Source organism: Aspergillus sydowii (assembly GCF_001890705.1).
Source record: "Aspergillus sydowii CBS 593.65 unplaced genomic scaffold ASPSYscaffold_1, whole genome shotgun sequence".
Lineage (NCBI taxonomy): Eukaryota > Fungi > Ascomycota > Eurotiomycetes > Eurotiales > Aspergillaceae > Aspergillus > Aspergillus sydowii.
This window is the reverse complement of record NW_024467859.1, coordinates 1,534,228-1,550,564: the sequence shown is the minus strand read 5'-3', so window position 1 is coordinate 1,550,564 and position 16,337 is coordinate 1,534,228. Positions and strand designations below refer to the sequence as shown.

Below are 16,337 nucleotides of genomic sequence, written 5' to 3'. Positions count from 1 at the left end.
TTGCTCTTTTTTTTTTTTTTTTTCCGCTTTCGGTTCTTGGTCCGTTCAAGCTTCCATTCACTTTCAGTCTGATGCTAAAGTTTTCGGTGAATTAATCCAAATTTATCAGAAATGAAACAGTAGTAACTTTAGCAGTCAAGCCACCTCACTGTGTCCTAGACACCTTCAACAACACATGACCCAAATACATTAAATGAACCTCTCCAGGTGACTGAGAGTTATTCCGAATCCGCACAATAGGCGTAATGGCTAGCCTGACCCTCGCATCGCCACTCTGCAGAACCTGCGGGTCGCCATGGATATAAGGATCACGGTTGATCATAGTGAATGGATCAAACGGCTCATTGTGCTCGGGAAACTCAAATCTGTATTCCAGAGGTACGGAGTACATCTCGACAGCGAGGCAGTGGGCTTCGGTTATGATTGCGTGGAGGTCCATCCACATGTTGTTTTGGTTGGCTGAGTCGTGGCCGAGGGGTCCGACGAATGACCATAGTTTGGTGACGTGGTGGTCGATTTTCTTTTTGGCAAATGTATTGAAATCAGGTCTTCTGGCAAGGCACTTTAGATGGTTTGCGATTGCGTTGAGCATTAGGTGGCGGATTCCGATTGAGGTGTCTTGGTGTTAAGCCAGTTATTTAGGGTTATGTGGATAGCGACAGGAAATTGCAGTAGTAAATGGTAGAAGGAAACGAAAAAGGAGGGCTCACCAGAAACTATTTGCTTCTGCATTTCACCGATTTCCATGTCAACAGCAGCATCGAGACCCCTGATAATGCTTATCTTTAGGACCTTCTCAACGAGATACCAGTTGATCGCTCTCGCAACGAAGCAGCTTCGGGTAGATGCATTTCCGATAAGGACAGATGCCTGTGTTCGACTCGAGACAGCCATGAGATAGTCTTTGACATGGTCGTCAAGGCGACTATCCAGAAAGATGTTGGGCAAGCTCGCATGGGTCTGGCCGAAGACTTCAGCCATGCGCATGAGCCCCAAGAACCGAGTTGAGAAGTTCGCCATGTCCTTATGGTAATTGACTGCACCTAGCAAGGCAGCCGAATGCGCTGGCCCAGTCATATTAGCAATAGTAATAGAGCCCGTGTTGTTGAATACGTCCTTTCCCATTTCGAGGTTAGAAGGCATGCCAGACGGGACAGCGGGCGTATAAGCAGTATATGATGGGCCGGCTGAGATCTCAAATTTTGGGGGGGGGTTGGTCAAACACCGTGTTGAACTGGGTAGTGGAATCAAACGATTTCAGAGATTGAGGAGTCTGAATCTGAGTCTGCATTTCGAATGGCGAAGAGGTGCTCTGCATGCAAACCATACCACTAGCACTAATACTAACACCGGCAGAGCCAGCACCAATACTACCGCCTGAGACACCAGAAGGCCCAGATCCAAAATATTGACTCTGGTGGACATTGTGTTGCTGCTGGTGATGGCCACCGGGTGTCATTGGGAACATACCAATCCCAGCACCCATTGCAGGCCCCATAGGGGATTGCGGCTGTGGCTGTGGCTGCGGCTGCTGATTCTGCTGCTGCTGCTGCTGACTCTTCCTCAGAACTCGACGGTCAGAAATCGCCTTACTCTGGGTACTAATGGTAATCCTTTGCTTTTTGACGAGTTCCTCTAGCTCGGTGACTTTCTCGTGTAAGGCATTTATAACACTAGTGTCGCGGTCGGTGCGCTGGCGAGAGTCATGAAGTTCACGACGGAGGCGCTCTAGCTCTGTATTTGCAGGTACTTTCGACCTGCTCTTCTGCTCCGTCCCGTAGCTCAACTTTTCGTACTGGGCGCTGGATCCCGGGCTGCCGTTATCTGAGTTGGCAGTGTCGGACGCCATCGCTGAGGGAGGAAATGGGTTCATCGGCATCTAGATAGAGAGAACAGAACAAGACGTTAGGGATGAAAAGAAGAAAAGGAACACAAGCAGTTTATTCTTACATATTGCTAATCGTTTGGCGTGTCAATTAGGTCCTTCAAATGACTTAGTAGGCTTCCAAGAGATATCAATATCTCTGAGGACCTGTTTTGGGATGGTACGTGAGAATTTTGGATGACAGCGAACCAAGTCAGGAAGATGGAAGATATCAGACAGATGTCTTATAACACGAAGTAAAATAAAACAAAGAGTACTTTTTAGCTAATGTATGCGTGGTGGATCACCGTCGCTTCACATCTGGCTGCAGCTCAAGCTTGCGCAAGTTCATTTGCCATTGTTGCTTTGCCGGCCTTTTCCCTTCCACCTATTCCTATACTATGATGTGGATTTTTGGGGTCCCCATTTTAACCAAATGGCTTCCAGACAGATAAATTGGATTTTTATTCCGGGCTTTTGCAAGAATTCACGTAGCGAGTCACTGGTGGTGGAGGTGGTTGGTAGCCCGAACGGGAAACACATGAACAGGTACCCATGATGAATTAGACAATAGGGCTAGGCATACTTCACCAGTATATTGTGGGTTTGTTCTAGACTCTGCAGGTGGCATTTGCCTTGAGAGATTATTCCAGCCTATCCACTTGGGACGATGGACTCTACAATTAGGGTTCAAAAGCAAATGATCATCAACTTCCAAATTTCTAGAGAGCGATATGCAAACTAAGATAGCGATAACTAAGCAACCACTGTGCGCGCTAGAACAAATATACAGAGAGCCCTATAAACAAATCATTGCACATCAAGCCTTTCGGCCTTCAAAACCGTAGGAAGCGAGATGTCGAGAAAGAACTAGCACCTACCAGGGGTAGTGTCATACAAGACCGGTTCAGTGAGGTTTGTGATCCGGTAGGTCCTGCGGTCCACATGTCGCACCTGGCAGACAAAAATTAGATAGAATACCTACCATTGCCGTAAAAAATTGCGGTAGGTGGATGGGTCACTGGTAGGAGACTTAGATGGCCTTTGTTCGGGAGAACAGGCTGCTGTAAACAGCGTCGACAACAGGCTGTGCAGTAATCTGATTGCCACCGAAGAATCGTCCGTTGAGACCCTTGATAGCGTTTTCTCCGCCCTGGACGCGGTCAAACTTCAGGTATATGTCGCCCTGGGAATTGGGATCTAGTGCAATGTGAACAACATGGCCATATTTTTCTTCGCACTCAGCGCGAACGTCATCCTCCAACTCCTTAATCCAGGCTTCGCCCTCTTCCCTGTTTATTTTGTTAGCAAATTCTATGACGGAAATATGTTTGGTGGGGGGCGGGACGAACTGAGTTGGGTCGAACATGTTGCGAAGCATAACACACCGGCTTGCCATGTTGACATTTACGGGCAATGGCTTCGTTTCAGTTTTCGGTAGGAGAATCTTCTGCGGCTTGTCGTCTGCAGAAGGCTCAGCAGGTTCATCTGTTCTTGCAAGCTTCCTCATCAATGCGTCTCTACTGAAGTTGTTGAAGTTCACACCAGCAACATCCGTGTCATCCAAAGCACTCGCACCGGTTCCCTTTTCAGACTCACGGCCTCCTGCACGATCAAAGTTATTTGTGCCTCCAGCCTGAACACCACGTCCGCCGGAGCCTGAGAACATAGAGCCCTGGAAGTTACTTTGGGTTGCACCTTGGCTCTGGGCACGTTGAGTGTTCTCAGGGGTGAACTTATCGTTGCCAAGGCCAACGCGGATGGCTCGACCACCGAGGTCATAACCATTCATCTTTTCCAAAGCTTCCCGAGCCTGGTTAGGATCACGGAATCTGTAAAGTCAAGAGTTAGCGATCTGAAACCGGGCCACTACCGGATAGAACTTACTGCACAAAACCATAGCCTCTGCTCCTTCCGGTTTCGTCCTTCTGTAGCTGAACAAATTCAAGCTCGCCAAACGGCTCAAAGACGCTCTGAAGGTCACTCTCATCGATACTGAAATGGATGTTACCCACATATAGCCTGTGAAAGGGAGCGGAGTGTTTGTTGCTACTGCTGCTCTCGGTGTTGCGGGCTTGGCGGTTCTTTTCGGCTTCGGTCAACTGTGCAATGATTGGGATTCCTAGAAGTTTCTGTCCTGTAAGCTGGATAGCGGGCGCAACGGAACTCTCGTCTTTGAATTCGACATAACCGACACTATAAAGGAATTTGTTTAGCTTTAGTCCTTTGACAGAGATAATGGAAGTGGAACACTCACCCTTTGGACCTTCCACTAACGCGATCCTTGACAATTTGAGCTTCTTTGACCGGTCCGACCTTTTCGAAAAAGGCAATGAGTTCTTTCGTTCTTAGTCTAGCCGCGAGTTGCTGCACAAAAATGGTACGCCTATCACGCTCGTCTTCGGTAAGTTCCGGGCTTCTGTCACGGCTTCGCGAGCGACTTCTCTTGCGAGTATCGCGTTCACGACGAGGACGCCTTTCCTCATCACGCTCATCTCGGCGAGAACGACCCGAGGGGCGGTAATATCTGTCATCATAAGGGGATCGAGATCGGGTGCGAGTACGTCCACCGCCACGGTAGAAGTCGCCATTCGAGCGGTAATCATCGCCGTGGCGGTCACGGCGAGCCCGACGACGGTCGCTATCGCGGCTCCTGCTCCTCTTTCTACTACTTCTATGGCTTCCGTTAGCACTGCCGTGTTCGCTTCTCGGGCTTTTCATGGTATCATCTCCGTCGGCATCTTTTGAGCGTCGTCTGTCACGGCTATGATCGCGGTGCTTGCGGTCCCTGTCGCGCGAGCGATCACGCTCGTCGCGTCGATCGCCATTTTCGGCCCTGGATGAGGAGCGGTCGTCGCGGCCCTGCGTTGCGGGTGCGGCTGTGGACTCGAGGAGAGCTTCAACGTCGAGACCTGACATATTGTTTTATAGGCTGAGAATCCTCCTTCAAGACAAAAACAGAGGAGATGGAAGAAATCGCGTGGAAAGGATTAGGATCACTTTTAGTTTCGTTAGAGCGCGAAGGCGAATCAGGCGTGTCTGTGTGCGAACCCTTCTGTTTCAAACCCCAGACCCTTTGCAAATCTTTTCCCGCGATTTTGCTATCTGATAGAAAAAATAAGCTAGAGAAATGGCGTTCAGTGGGTGCTTGAATGTATGAATAGTAGAAGTATGGCGACCTGTCGAATTTCTGGCAGTGGATGTGAGAAATGAGGTCGGGATGCAGCCCGATGAAGTGTGATAGTGCAGTCACGTGGAGCTTGGCGTTTGCCTCCTTAGCTTTTTCTGTCTCCAAAACGAACCAAGGATCTATGAGGGGCAGAAAGGTCTGGAATTTTTACTTAATGATGGCGGGAACAATGGGGAACTTATGCCTAGTTACTAACGAACAATTTGTCTTTGAAACTCGATTGGCGAGTAGTTTATTATTATGTATTAAATAAAAGCATATACAGTCGTAGAGGTGATGAAAGGCGGGTCGACCAGAGAAAAAGCATTGAGAAAAAAGACATACCCCTGACCGAAGGGCGGAGATTAGCTATACTTATAGGGAAATTATAGGAGGAGGCGGGGATAGAATACTCCCACTCCAATGCAAGTAACAGTTCAATAACATCCATGCACCCAAACCACAACATTATTTCGTAAGGGAAGATCCTCCCCCCCTCTGCGGGGGAGACGTGACGGACTGATAGACCGCTTTGAAGTATAGATGATCGACAACATCCATACCTACTGCGTCTTCAGAACCTTGGGAGGGGGAAGCTCAATCTCAGTGCCGAAAATCCTGTCCCAGAACCGGCTTGTGACACCGAACCCATTGTCGAAGTCCGCAAAGTGATGTTGAAGGTGATATTTCTTGAGCTGCTTGTAGTATGGAGGAAGACTGGAACAAAAAGACAAGGTCAGAAACCTTTTCACTGAAAAGATAACATCTCTGGTTTACTCACTTGCGGTGGTGAAGCAAATAATGTGTCACATCGTAGCAGATATACCCGAAAACGCCGCCGCAGTAGGCTAACAGAGCAGCATACCAGTTGAAAAATAGGACCGTGTGGGCAAATTTCCAGAACGGTGTAGCCAGGATAACAAATAGGCTTGGCGGCATAACAAGTCGGTACTTGTCCATCGGAAGATAGTGGTGGATGCCGTGAAGCAGAAAGTGTAGAGTGATTCCGACTCGGTTGTCAGGGAGGAACCTAGGGCAGGTTAGACTTTGCCAGGAAGCTAGTAGAATGATGACGTACTTATCGATATGGAATAAGAATCTGTGCATAAAATATTCGATCAAACTCCAAAAGAAGACGCCAAAGACCCAATAACCCACGGCGGCAGGAGTGCTTCCCAGCCCAGCGTGTCCTAGGATCGTGCCGTATATGACGGGAGGCAGCCATACGATTGGCACAACATACCAAGCGGTTTTGCTCAAGGGCTCCAGGAAGTTGCCAAAGAGAGGTGCGGACTCGCCTCCCTTATAGTGGCGTGGGCGATGAACCTGTTCCAGGTAAAATTCTTTGCTGAACCCGCTGTTCCACAGCTGCATGAGAAGAGGCTTATTTAGGTCTAAGAATTTGTGCTTTTGATAGTCCTGGTTGGCGTCTGTCTCGACGGATAAATCCTCCTCGTTAGACATGCCAGTGGTAGCGTAAACCGGCTGGGATTTCTTATCGCCATTTGCCAAGGATCCATTCGCCGGTTTGGCGCTTGATTCGGCACCAATGAAACCAACCAGGCTGTCATCCAAGATCTCGTATGCCGATTCAGAATGCTCGTGGGATATCGGATCCCGCAGGATTTCGGTCACGTCTTTCCCAGCGTACTCCAGAACCAGGTCTCCACCTCCAGGGTGATCCTCAACAAACGAAGTAATATCGTAAACTTTCGAACCCAAGGTCACATAACAGGAGTCGGCGCTGTTGTGTGACTCAACCTCCGCCTTGGTGAAGGTAGGCAGAATCCTCCCAGGCATGATCGTCGCGAAAGGGGAGTAATCCAAGATCGACGATAGGGTGAAGAAGGGTGGCACTGGAGTTTAACGACAAGCAGGGGTAAGCAGAATAACACGAAAGAGGGTTCGTGGCAGGCAGCGGTGACGAGCGCGCAATAAATGGGTTGAGAGTTGAGACGAAGGGTGGCGTGAGGTCGAAAAATAATATCCAGGGACGGGCTCCGGAGACTCCGAGGCAAGTTTTTATTCAGCAGCCGAGCAAGCAGCGCAGGACACTGTGCAACCGTGCAACCGCGCAAAAGGAGACGGAGAAAAAAAAAGATGACTGTAAACGCAGGTAGACAGACACTTGACTCTGAGATCGGTTATCAAGCTTCTTGCCGGCGTACAAGGCGAACAGGACAAGGCTTGAAGTATCGTTGATTGAGCCGGGGGAGATCAGATGCAGAGGGTCGAATCTTGGCACCACTAAGCCCGTTTGGGACAGCCCCTGAGCGGGCTCCCAGACATGGGATGAATGGACGGGACCGTATGACTGTCACTCAATCTTCGGATACTTCTACGAACTATACACTTGTATGCATTGAAGATGCATCGAGACTGCAGACACCAGATTTACATTCAAGATCGACTGCCCAGAGTTCTCTTCGCAACCCTTTCAAAAGTACTGAGATCTGGATCGATTTGCCTTCCTTTTAGACTTTTAGGCGTGGAAGACAAAGTGAGGCTAGGGTACCGCCTTTCCCAGAAGCTGGGAATTGGAGACGCGCTTTGGGGCGATCATGGCCTTCGGGATATTAATCCTATGCGCCTTAGCCCGGAACCCCCGTCCCGAAAGCCGGCAATTCTTGGATCTGCCCCGTCTCCAGGTAGTTGGGGTGTTGAGAAGCAGACTTGAGGGGACGAACTGACTGGTCACAGAGGGAATAACTGTCTGTAGAAGCAAGGAAAAAGCAACACGTAAAAAGAAGCAAACATCGCTACCCAAAATCAAGGCAATTCGTACTTTCTGGAGCTCGAAAGACACAGGAAAGACTCTGATAGCCTGCAGAGTCCAGATCCCAGGACGATCTCAACGGTTGGCCAGTTATATAAGCTCCAGGGGTCATCCGCCCCGGCCTCGTTCTCTCCTCCCGCTGCGCCTTTCTTTGTTGTCTCAGTCACCCGAGGATCTCTCCGTCGCCGCGGAGCTCTCTCATCGCTTGAAGGTTAAAGCTGGCCTTGGGAAACGAGTAGTCACACCGCTATCACCGCCCATTCGCCATTTCAGTCTGATCTGGACACACTGAACGGGCCAGCACTGAGTAGTGGGGATCCTACTGACAAGCTGTCAATCTCTCGTCTTGGCCGCAGAGCTGGAGAGTCCGCAGGATCAGTTAGCCAACTTAGCCAACTTTGCCCTGCTTTAGCTCAGCTCCAGATTCTTGTTCACAATCTTCCTTCCCTCTTCCCCCCCCCCTTCTCGACCCTCTTTTCTCTTCTTTCCCTCTTCTCGAGCTACAGAAAAGAACACCAGTCAATACAATCGCCTTGCGCCTCTGCATTTCGATACCACGCCGGCTTCCATCTTCAAACTACCATTTCAATGGAGTCCTCCACCCTGGGGACCCCAGCTCTCCCAGGAAACCGTTTGATCGCCTACATCAGATCCTTGGCTGAAGCCAAAAAGGGATTGCCCTATGGACTTCCCGTTTGTGTGGCTCCGTCTCACACCGTCACCAGCACGGACGCGCTTCTTCGTCTAGCATCGCTTGTTGGCCCATATATTACTATCCTTCAGGTCCATGCAGACGTCATCGATGACTGGTCCGAGGACACCATTCGCCAGTTGACTTTACTGGCTAAAAAGTATGCGTTTCTGATCTGGGAAGGTGGTCGAATTTTAAACTCCACTATCGGTGTTGTTGGTCGACAAAAAGCCGAGTCCAGAGAGATGAGAAACGCGTTAGTTGATTTGATCCGCAAGAAATACACCAGGGGCGTCGTGAAACCTGCCTCGTGGGCAAACGTTTCAAGCGCCTGGGCCTCAGGTATACCAGTCGACAATCAAGCCGCAGACATCTTGATCCCGACTTTAAAGGCCGCCGCGAGAGAGGCTGTCGCAGATGCCGTCCAGACCATCAGGACGGAGATTACTGCGGACACTATTTCTGACCGCTCATTCCACGTGCACAGCTCATCAATGGTTGAACCAAACGGAATCCCGAACCACCAACATCTACCACCAAATTATGCGGTAGAGGAAAACATTAGCAATAACCTGGAACTTCCCCCCAGGAAAGCTTCCACTATTTCCCTCACCCAGACAATAACCCAGCATACCGAGGACTCGAGCGATGCACTGAATGAAACTGGAGCAGAGGAAGTTTGGGACTTTGGCGCCGCACCACCCCCTGCAACGGACGCTGAGCTTCCTTCGCCCCCATCCCTGGCCCGTGGTGTTGTCCTCTGCCTTCCTTCCACCACAGACACTGTATTCAACCCGGAATACCGCAAAAGCTGCATGGCAGCGGCATACGCCAATCAGGATTTCGTATTAGGCTTCGCATGCGGCGAACCATGGCATATTGTCTCCCAAAATGAAGATGAGATCCTTGACATCGATGCATTGATGGGCTCTTCGACACCGAATGAACAAAACCAGCGTTCTCACAACCTAGACGAGGTGCATGATGCTCCACCTCAATCTGCCGCGCTGTTCTCGATTATCCCACATAAACTTAGCTCGCCAAATGAGCAACAATTGGTCGAAACGCCATTTGAAACCTCAGGTCCGCCTCCAGATGACCTAAACCCTCTTGCATATAGATTATATTCACTTGTTCGACAAAGCGTGCGGGCCCGCGATGCTGTCGCTAGCCAACAGGCTGCAGCAACCCCACAACAAGGGACGAAGAGAAGTCCTCGTCGACCTAATATCATACATATCCCTGTTGTGTCACTGCCTTGAAACATGCGTTCAATTCACCTATCTTGGTTCTTCTCACGCACCCGTGACTATGACTTAACTTGGCTATTAACAACCCACCTCCCTGGAAATAAAGACAGTGAGGGATCAGGATATATATCTGGTTTCTCTGTTTAGTTCATTTGCGTTATTTGATAGACTTTCTTTCCCGACCATGTATAGATCCTAGAACCTGGGACTCTATTTAGCATGCATGGAATTCGGCCATTTAACCGGCGAGAGATCTATGCGTCTTATTGGCGCTAGTCCACGGTGTCGAGTTATAATATCGAACCAGGCGTATACCATGATAGAATTGAGAAATTTCAATTAAGCCGCAGCTTCTCTCAATGTAAAATAACGATTCAGCTAATTCTTACAATCACTCCATGCAGTAATGAACGGAATATCGAGGATAGTGCCCGCGGAGGTGCTCTAAGAAAAGCAACAGCCGTGTTCTGTAATGATTGAATTGAAAGTATGGATACGTGCCCGAAATTCATTGTTGCGGTGACCTCTGATACTACCTTCGTAACAGTTAGCTAGTTTCTCGTGCAGGTGACTAGGATGACTTCGCCGAACTGCTTCGCTGGTCGAACGGGGGGATGATGGCAAGAATGGCAGCACATGAGTAGACAGTGCCAAGAGTGGCTTGGTTGCCGTAAGCGATATAGGTGAGCGCCAGCTCCGAATGCTTTGGGTCAGAGATCCAGGTAAACCCTTTGGTGCGGTAAGCCTTCCAGGAAGAATCGAGTAGCTATTAACAAATGTCAGCGGCAAGCTCGTGCAGTGCTGCTTCTTGCTTTTCTCAAGGGCCGGGCAGATGTACTTACCTCTTCAATTCCCTCTTCAAGTCCGTCATCCTCTTCGACCTCCCTGTCTACCATTCTGCATTTCCATAATTCCTTTCCAACAATTTTCAAATCCCCTCTTCTTTTGCCTAGAACAGGGAGTACCTTTACTTTCATGCCAAGAGATTCGAGCACAGAGAATACCATCAAATCTGCCCCTTTCAGACCAATTGGAAGCAGATCACTTGCGTGCTCAGAGCTGTGGGGGTAAGCATGGGAGCAATAGACCCCGAGAACTCCGCCTATTATCAGCAGTTAGTTTACTGTAGTTAACTGGGTGTTTGATGATAACTTTTGTGCTAACCTAGTTTCATGAAAGCAGGCTCAGCAATAAGACCCTCCAAGAAGCCGTATAGAGGTAACGATTCGGGTTGAATAATATTGTTCGGCGCCGCGAAGACACCGGGATGTTCTGTTACGTATAAGTTGTAGGTCAGTGTAAGACGCTGACCCTCAGTGACGGTCTCAATCTCATGCTCGCAATCACTGTAAAACGCGGCCCACTGTATAGCATCGTCACTTGGAGTGCATCAGTCAAATTCAATGTGCTGCCCAGCATGTTGGACAGTAAATCTCCCTCCCTTGAACTTCGAAGGTAGACAGACAACCAACGAGCCGATCTGACTTTCAGAGCGCGGTGTATCCACATGTTTGCGAAACAGGCCGGATGGGCCTGAATATATCTGTTTTGACGCGCTTACATTAGAAGATTCCAATAAGTATTAGAACTGACCCATACATTCAGATTGTATAACTCAGCACGGAGTTTTCGAAACCATAAGCTGTTTTGCTTTTCTGTGTTTATGCTTGGAAGGAGGATCCGCTCCACGTTTTCGATAATCCCAAAGTCCGCCGGGTGGAAACTGGTAGCGAAGTTATTGGGGTCCATTTTGCCTGCCCTTCGGTATTCAGGGTCCAAGACATCATTTTCACCTCTTCCAAAAGTCGCTGGCACGCATTCTTTGACAAGCTGTTGGAGTGCCGAAGCACTGCCAAATGGCAAGACTAGTTTCTGGGCAGTTGATCCGGTCTCCATAGCCCAGAATAAGTTGATGAGAGGGGAGGCCTGTCCCGGGGATACATTAATTTTCTGTTTTTTGGCTGTTGGACCAGTTCCTTGGTTATCAGTGATGTCAATAGTACCGCCACAGGCAAAGGGGCTTTTGATGCGTTTCTCCAGCTCATGATATGTCTCAAGTATGGCAGTTTGAGAGAGACACCGAGTAGAAGACGAGGCTCTCTCACTCTCCGATCTAGCGAGAGTATCTTCCAAAGCTTTACCGAATACATCGGGCCCTGGCTTTTTAGTACCCATGATCGAGACCCAAGTTTATCGCTGTGTAAAAAAGAATGGGATATTGAACGAGAAAAGCGAACAGTAATCCGAGAAGAAAGGAGACCAGATCAGAGACGAGAAACGAAAGATGAGAGAAAGATGAGAGAAAGATGAGAGAAAGATGAGAGAAAGATGAGAGAAGAAATGAGAGAAGAAATGAGAGGAGAGAGTGCAGCTGTTATTAACTTTTGGAAGGAAGGCTCGACGAATTAGGCAATAACAGTCATGTCGCACAACATCTGCCTGCTTGTTTCCGGGTTCCAATCACTCAAGTCTCTATTTCCAGTCACTGTGTTATTCACACTTGGTCTGGGAATATCAAAGTCCCATCTCCAGCTGGATACAGCTCTCACTATTTTTAACTCCTCTGATCGCCTATTCATGTGTTGTTATTACATACATAGTGGTCTATACAATGTTTTTCAAGGATATACGGTATTCCAATATCTTACAAACCCCAAGGCCCTTTTCGAACTCACTATAACACTAGCAAGTCTGAATCTGAAGCCTTACACAAAACTGTCAGCAATACAAGTGTCCGTTTACCACCTCCACACCCGGTCCAGGAGCCAACTGAGAAAGCAACTGAGAAAGCAAGATACAGTATTGGACAGTAGTCGCAAATAAAATAACTACGTCGGTCTATAGTTGAGATCGATTGGAAGTATACACCAGTGCTGGGCACCGACATAACGAGACTAGCCCAACTGGGCTAGTACTACATTCTGAATAGACAAAGGTGGGAGTTAGGGTTAAGTCCCCTTTCAGAGCATCCGTACACCTACCAACAACCCCAGCTCGAACTTATCTGCCATAAGCCCAAAGTAATCATTCGATGAGTATCTGCTGAGCCCTTAGAGTTTTAGTGAGAATTTACCGTTCGGCGGATAAATAATTACCTAGGCAGGATACAGACGAATCAGCGCGGAGACATAGCAACAATGTGGAACTCTGGCGGGCTGTTGGATATTAATTTTGTCCGTAATTCTGTCTTTTAGGCCAAGTCCCTAGTTTATCAGGTGAGATCATGCTGGGTGGGTTGTTGAAACCAGGTTCCAGGGCTCCAATCCAGATTCTCGAGAATTGCTTGTGTGGGGTGAATACTACCTGGTAGAACGCAATATCAAAAAATAAACCAACACCAGCCACCCTGGAAGATTTCAATTAAACGGAAGTATTCCTACTTACTGTGTATTTACATCTAGTATAGTAAGATTAATGTGATTGGCTGGAAACACATACATCGGTGGACCTAGAGATCACATGACGCGAGGCGACTTGCATTTTGTTCATCGCTTTAAGCGCACCCCGCCAACTTTTCTCTCCAATATCAAAACATCCAAGTTCAACCTCATTTTGCGTGTTTTCATGGGCTGTGCCTGATATTCCCTATACTTTTTTTTTGACGTCGCATGGCACTGGAGTTTCGCCAGCTGAACCGTTGTCTGTATGCTTTAGTTGCGAGCCGGGGCCTGGGTGCACACTTCTATGACGCTAATGCTGTACACAAATGTTGTGCGTCGCCAAATCCTGTACCGACTAAAGAAGCACGGTTTACATAAACCAAGCTGAAGGCCGTGGGAAACTGAAAGCTGGCATGGATTCCGAATACCCGCCTTTACCATCTTTAAAATCGATCAATGCTTCGCTCCAGAATGTATCACTTTCTGATAGCGAAGGTGTAGCCCAAGGATCCTCGAGATCTGGATCATCGACGCCGATTTCTTTACCTGTAACCAATGGACGTGGGCAGAACCCAAAGTCGTCTCAGCCAAATACAAACACGCAAGCCATTGTCGATGGCGGTGACCTTATTATGGAGTATACACCCTCAAAACAAACGTCTTTGGGCACGACAAATGCACCACTTACCTACCGCTGGAAGGTTTCTAGTGAGAGTCTGATCCAGAGTAGTCCTTACTTTCGTGTTTTCCTGGACCCTGAAAAGTTTTCCGAAGGCAGGAAGTTCATGAAGCAGCGGGAACTGCATAGTTTTGATGTAGATCCGCAGCTGAATGGAGATGCAGATGCCACTGGTTTCTCTGAACAGGAAGATGCGCTTCCAATCATGGGAATGCCAGATAATCATTTGTCACGTCGCCTAGGACCAGACACCATTGGCTTCTTTCTCAGGATACTATCCTTCAATTCGTTCAATGAGGAAGAGAAGGAAAGTTTTGATGCAGAAGTCAAATCTCAGCGACCGTTATTCATTGCTGGATTGATAGAGATGGCCGATGCTTTCAACTCCCCAACAGCTGTCCGGGACGCTCTTCAACGCTCCGGTTATACGCTGGGAAAGCCGAAACTCCCACTTACCAAATTCAACTCCTCGATGCTGAAGCTGAACGAGGATCGCGTCCGACAATCCATCTTCATAGCAAGGTTCCTGAACGACAGGATCATCTTCCAGATGCTAACCCATGCTCTCATCGTTTCTGGATCAAGGTTTTGGGTTAATGGCCTAGAAGCCCCAGAGCTTGGTACTCCCAGCTGGCACTATTTCTCTGACGGCATCGAAGGTAGACTCAGGACCTCAAAACCTCAAATTTCACTAAAGGACATCCTGCTAACTAGGTAACCAACAGAGGAACTGTACTACCGCCGTCAGTCCGTGTTAGACACCATCACCGACCTCCAAGCACATTTTCTTCGCGTCTACGGCGCGCTCGATGACCCTAGCACACCCAAGCGCAGCAACCCATCAGCAACATCAGCAGCAGCATCACGTCAATACCAATGCCGCTGCGCGCTCGGAAACTCCAGCGCCTGCGACACCTTCCACCTCGGCCAAATGACACGCTTCTTCTCACTACGCACAAAAACCATATTCATTGGGTCCACGCTCCTAGACCCAGATTTCAAGCCAGATATCGAAGACCCAGATGCAGATGCAGACTCAGAAGCAGGAACTCAACCAGAGCGCCCTCCAGACATCACGTCTGTAATCTCTCTCCTTAAACAATGCCCGGATTACCAAATAGATTCGAACCACACGGCCTGCGGCATCAGACGCCGGTTTCTTCCCTCCTTGGATTGCATTGAGGGCTTCGTCGGTGACGAGAGAGGTCTCCTGGGTGTTAATTTGAACCATTGGCGCGGAGAGCAGAACAGGGGCGGAGGAGAACAGAAGTGGCCCAATATTCAGGGATCATGGGCAAATCGCTCGCATCGTAGGGCATATGTGATGGATCTCCGTCTATCCAGGATCAGTGGGATACCGTCGATGTCGCCGGGGAGTATTGCGGGGCAGTTCCGTGAGGAAGATGCGAGACTGTTGTTCACGGCGAAGAAAAGGAACTGGGAATCCTGACGTTCCTAAATCTCCCGGAATATATTGGCACAAGTATTCATATGTGCAGACAAACTGTGACAGGTAAATTCGGTAGTGTTCACTATAAAAAGATATCCTAGTTATAGACGGGTGAACGAATGGAATGAGATGTATGTACAATGAAATTTAAGAATTGAAGAGGCATGTGTTATTCCTGCTCAGTTTTGACTGCTGTACTAAGAATCAAATCCGTCGATGAAATCCATAAAAACGAAATTAGAATTAGGAACGTAATATCCACTACCGCAAGAGAAAAATGCTGCTCCCATTAAGTTCCTGACACCCATAGGCTGGATTGAGCGTCGAGTGATGTCCCGCAGTTGAAAGTGTTGAGAGTTCAATGGCAGGTTCGAAGGAAATCAAGTTAAACGCATACTTGGCTAAATATAAAGCCTATTCTTTAAAGCGGTCTCCGGCTGTGGCTAGGAGCTACTTGCAGCGAGTAGCCGCATGGTTCCTCTATTTCGCTGCTCTTGTTTTCGGTCCGTTCTCATGGATCGCAGTTCCTCAGAGGTTTCCTCCACTGCATCAAGCTTTTCACAGGTATCTATCTCCATTGGGACCCTCGTCAAAGGACGCTCTCTGGATTCAGTTAGCTCGCGAGGAGTCAAAAGAAGATGGACAAGGCCGGGCTCGTACGTTTTTCTTTTCTACAGCGTTTGCATTGGCCTTGGTAATGGTGCAAAGCCTTTTCTCCTTTTCACCCTGCGATGATCCCAAGCGTGCTTGCTGTTTTTTTCTGGGTTTCTCATTTGAACAATGGACAGGCTCCGTTCATGGAATCACTACATTTCGGTTTCTGGGATAAAGTTGCCTCATAGCTCTGGCAAACACAAATGGCGGATTATTGACAAGTTGGGGGAACTTCGAGGTCATGATTTTATGTCATATTCCACGATTGCGGATTACACAACTTCTGGATGGTAGGATATTCCACTGCGTAGGGGATTGGGCTGTCTTGAGCAGCTCACTTCTGCCAGCCCATTACTGCTGTCCGTACCCTCCTCAGCGCTTACATTTCTCGTATATCTACTACACCCATAAGGTATCAATAATC

General features: G+C 48.5%; 7 protein-coding genes across 7 annotated transcripts; 2 read left to right on the top strand and 5 right to left on the bottom strand.

Moving 5' to 3' along the window:
* Positions 1 to 26: 26 nt before the first annotated feature.
* Positions 27 to 1,427, bottom strand: ASPSYDRAFT_127248 (uncharacterized protein). The gene is made up of 2 exons (XM_040840471.1): positions 711 to 1,427; positions 27 to 618 (listed from the first exon to the last, which is right to left on the bottom strand). Exons 1-2 carry the CDS (start codon positions 1,141 to 1,143, stop codon positions 146 to 148), a joined length of 906 nt encoding a protein of 301 aa, XP_040707620.1. The 5' UTR covers positions 1,144 to 1,427; the 3' UTR covers positions 27 to 145.
* Positions 1,196 to 1,849, bottom strand: ASPSYDRAFT_83856 (uncharacterized protein; the record flags this gene model as incomplete). Its single annotated transcript, XM_040851270.1, has 1 exon — positions 1,196 to 1,849. The coding sequence occupies one exon, from the start codon at positions 1,847 to 1,849 to the stop codon at positions 1,196 to 1,198; it is 654 nt and encodes a 217-aa protein (XP_040707619.1).
* Positions 1,850 to 2,565: 716 nt separating this feature from the next.
* ASPSYDRAFT_38472 (putative RNA splicing factor (Pad-1)) lies at positions 2,566 to 5,059 on the bottom strand. Its single transcript, XM_040845727.1, has 5 exons — positions 4,916 to 5,059; positions 4,122 to 4,863; positions 3,752 to 4,060; positions 3,217 to 3,696; positions 2,566 to 3,156 (listed from the first exon to the last, which is right to left on the bottom strand). The coding sequence occupies exons 2-5, from the start codon at positions 4,781 to 4,783 to the stop codon at positions 2,898 to 2,900; spliced, it is 1,710 nt and encodes a 569-aa protein (XP_040707618.1). The 5' UTR covers positions 4,784 to 4,863; positions 4,916 to 5,059; the 3' UTR covers positions 2,566 to 2,897.
* Positions 5,060 to 5,466: 407 nt separating this feature from the next.
* Positions 5,467 to 7,268, bottom strand: ASPSYDRAFT_38471 (fatty acid alpha-hydroxylase). Its single transcript, XM_040845726.1, has 3 exons — positions 6,112 to 7,268; positions 5,815 to 6,063; positions 5,467 to 5,750 (listed from the first exon to the last, which is right to left on the bottom strand). The coding sequence occupies exons 1-3, from the start codon at positions 6,831 to 6,833 to the stop codon at positions 5,597 to 5,599; spliced, it is 1,125 nt and encodes a 374-aa protein (XP_040707617.1). The 5' UTR covers positions 6,834 to 7,268; the 3' UTR covers positions 5,467 to 5,596.
* Positions 7,269 to 8,397: 1,129 nt separating this feature from the next.
* On the top strand, positions 8,398 to 9,762 carry ASPSYDRAFT_138245 (uncharacterized protein; the record flags this gene model as incomplete). Its single annotated transcript, XM_040840823.1, has 1 exon — positions 8,398 to 9,762. The coding sequence occupies one exon, from the start codon at positions 8,398 to 8,400 to the stop codon at positions 9,760 to 9,762; it is 1,365 nt and encodes a 454-aa protein (XP_040707616.1).
* A 1,186-nt stretch (positions 9,763 to 10,948) lies between these two features.
* On the bottom strand, positions 10,949 to 12,182 carry ASPSYDRAFT_267099 (uncharacterized protein). Its single transcript, XM_040844308.1, has 2 exons — positions 11,350 to 12,182; positions 10,949 to 11,293 (listed from the first exon to the last, which is right to left on the bottom strand). The coding sequence occupies exons 1-2, from the start codon at positions 11,923 to 11,925 to the stop codon at positions 11,141 to 11,143; spliced, it is 729 nt and encodes a 242-aa protein (XP_040707615.1). The 5' UTR covers positions 11,926 to 12,182; the 3' UTR covers positions 10,949 to 11,140.
* A 1,101-nt stretch (positions 12,183 to 13,283) lies between these two features.
* On the top strand, positions 13,284 to 15,475 carry ASPSYDRAFT_38467 (uncharacterized protein). The gene is made up of 2 exons (XM_040845725.1): positions 13,284 to 14,468; positions 14,535 to 15,475. The coding sequence occupies exons 1-2, from the start codon at positions 13,544 to 13,546 to the stop codon at positions 15,257 to 15,259; spliced, it is 1,650 nt and encodes a 549-aa protein (XP_040707614.1). The 5' UTR covers positions 13,284 to 13,543; the 3' UTR covers positions 15,260 to 15,475.
* Positions 15,476 to 16,337: the final 862 nt, after the last annotated feature.

Excerpts from the sequence above, each read along its gene's own strand:
- ASPSYDRAFT_38467 (XM_040845725.1), top strand. The coding sequence starts at position 13,544 with ATGGATTCCGAATACCCGCCTTTACCATCTTTAAAATCGATCAATGCT. Across the intron at positions 14,469-14,534 it reads TTTCTCTGACGGCATCGAAG|AGGAACTGTACTACCGCCGT; the intron begins GTAGACTCAGGA and ends GGTAACCAACAG.
- ASPSYDRAFT_38471 (XM_040845726.1), bottom strand. The coding sequence starts at position 6,833 with ATGCCTGGGAGGATTCTGCCTACCTTCACCAAGGCGGAGGTTGAGTCA. Across the intron at positions 6,064-6,111 it reads TTCTTATTCCATATCGATAA|GTTCCTCCCTGACAACCGAG; the intron begins GTACGTCATCAT and ends AACCTGCCCTAG. Across the intron at positions 5,751-5,814 it reads TATTTGCTTCACCACCGCAA|TCTTCCTCCATACTACAAGC; the intron begins GTGAGTAAACCA and ends TTTTTGTTCCAG.
- ASPSYDRAFT_38472 (XM_040845727.1), bottom strand. The coding sequence starts at position 4,783 with ATGTCAGGTCTCGACGTTGAAGCTCTCCTCGAGTCCACAGCCGCACCC. Across the intron at positions 4,061-4,121 it reads GTTAGTGGAAGGTCCAAAGG|TGTCGGTTATGTCGAATTCA; the intron begins GTGAGTGTTCCA and ends ATTCCTTTATAG. Across the intron at positions 3,697-3,751 it reads AGAGGCTATGGTTTTGTGCA|ATTCCGTGATCCTAACCAGG; the intron begins GTAAGTTCTATC and ends TTGACTTTACAG.
- ASPSYDRAFT_127248 (XM_040840471.1), bottom strand. The coding sequence starts at position 1,143 with ATGCCTTCTAACCTCGAAATGGGAAAGGACGTATTCAACAACACGGGC. Across the intron at positions 619-710 it reads GCAGAAGCAAATAGTTTCTG|ACACCTCAATCGGAATCCGC; the intron begins GTGAGCCCTCCT and ends CTTAACACCAAG.
- ASPSYDRAFT_267099 (XM_040844308.1), bottom strand. The coding sequence starts at position 11,925 with ATGGGTACTAAAAAGCCAGGGCCCGATGTATTCGGTAAAGCTTTGGAA. Across the intron at positions 11,294-11,349 it reads CTGAGTTATACAATCTGAAT|ATATATTCAGGCCCATCCGG; the intron begins GTATGGGTCAGT and ends GCGTCAAAACAG.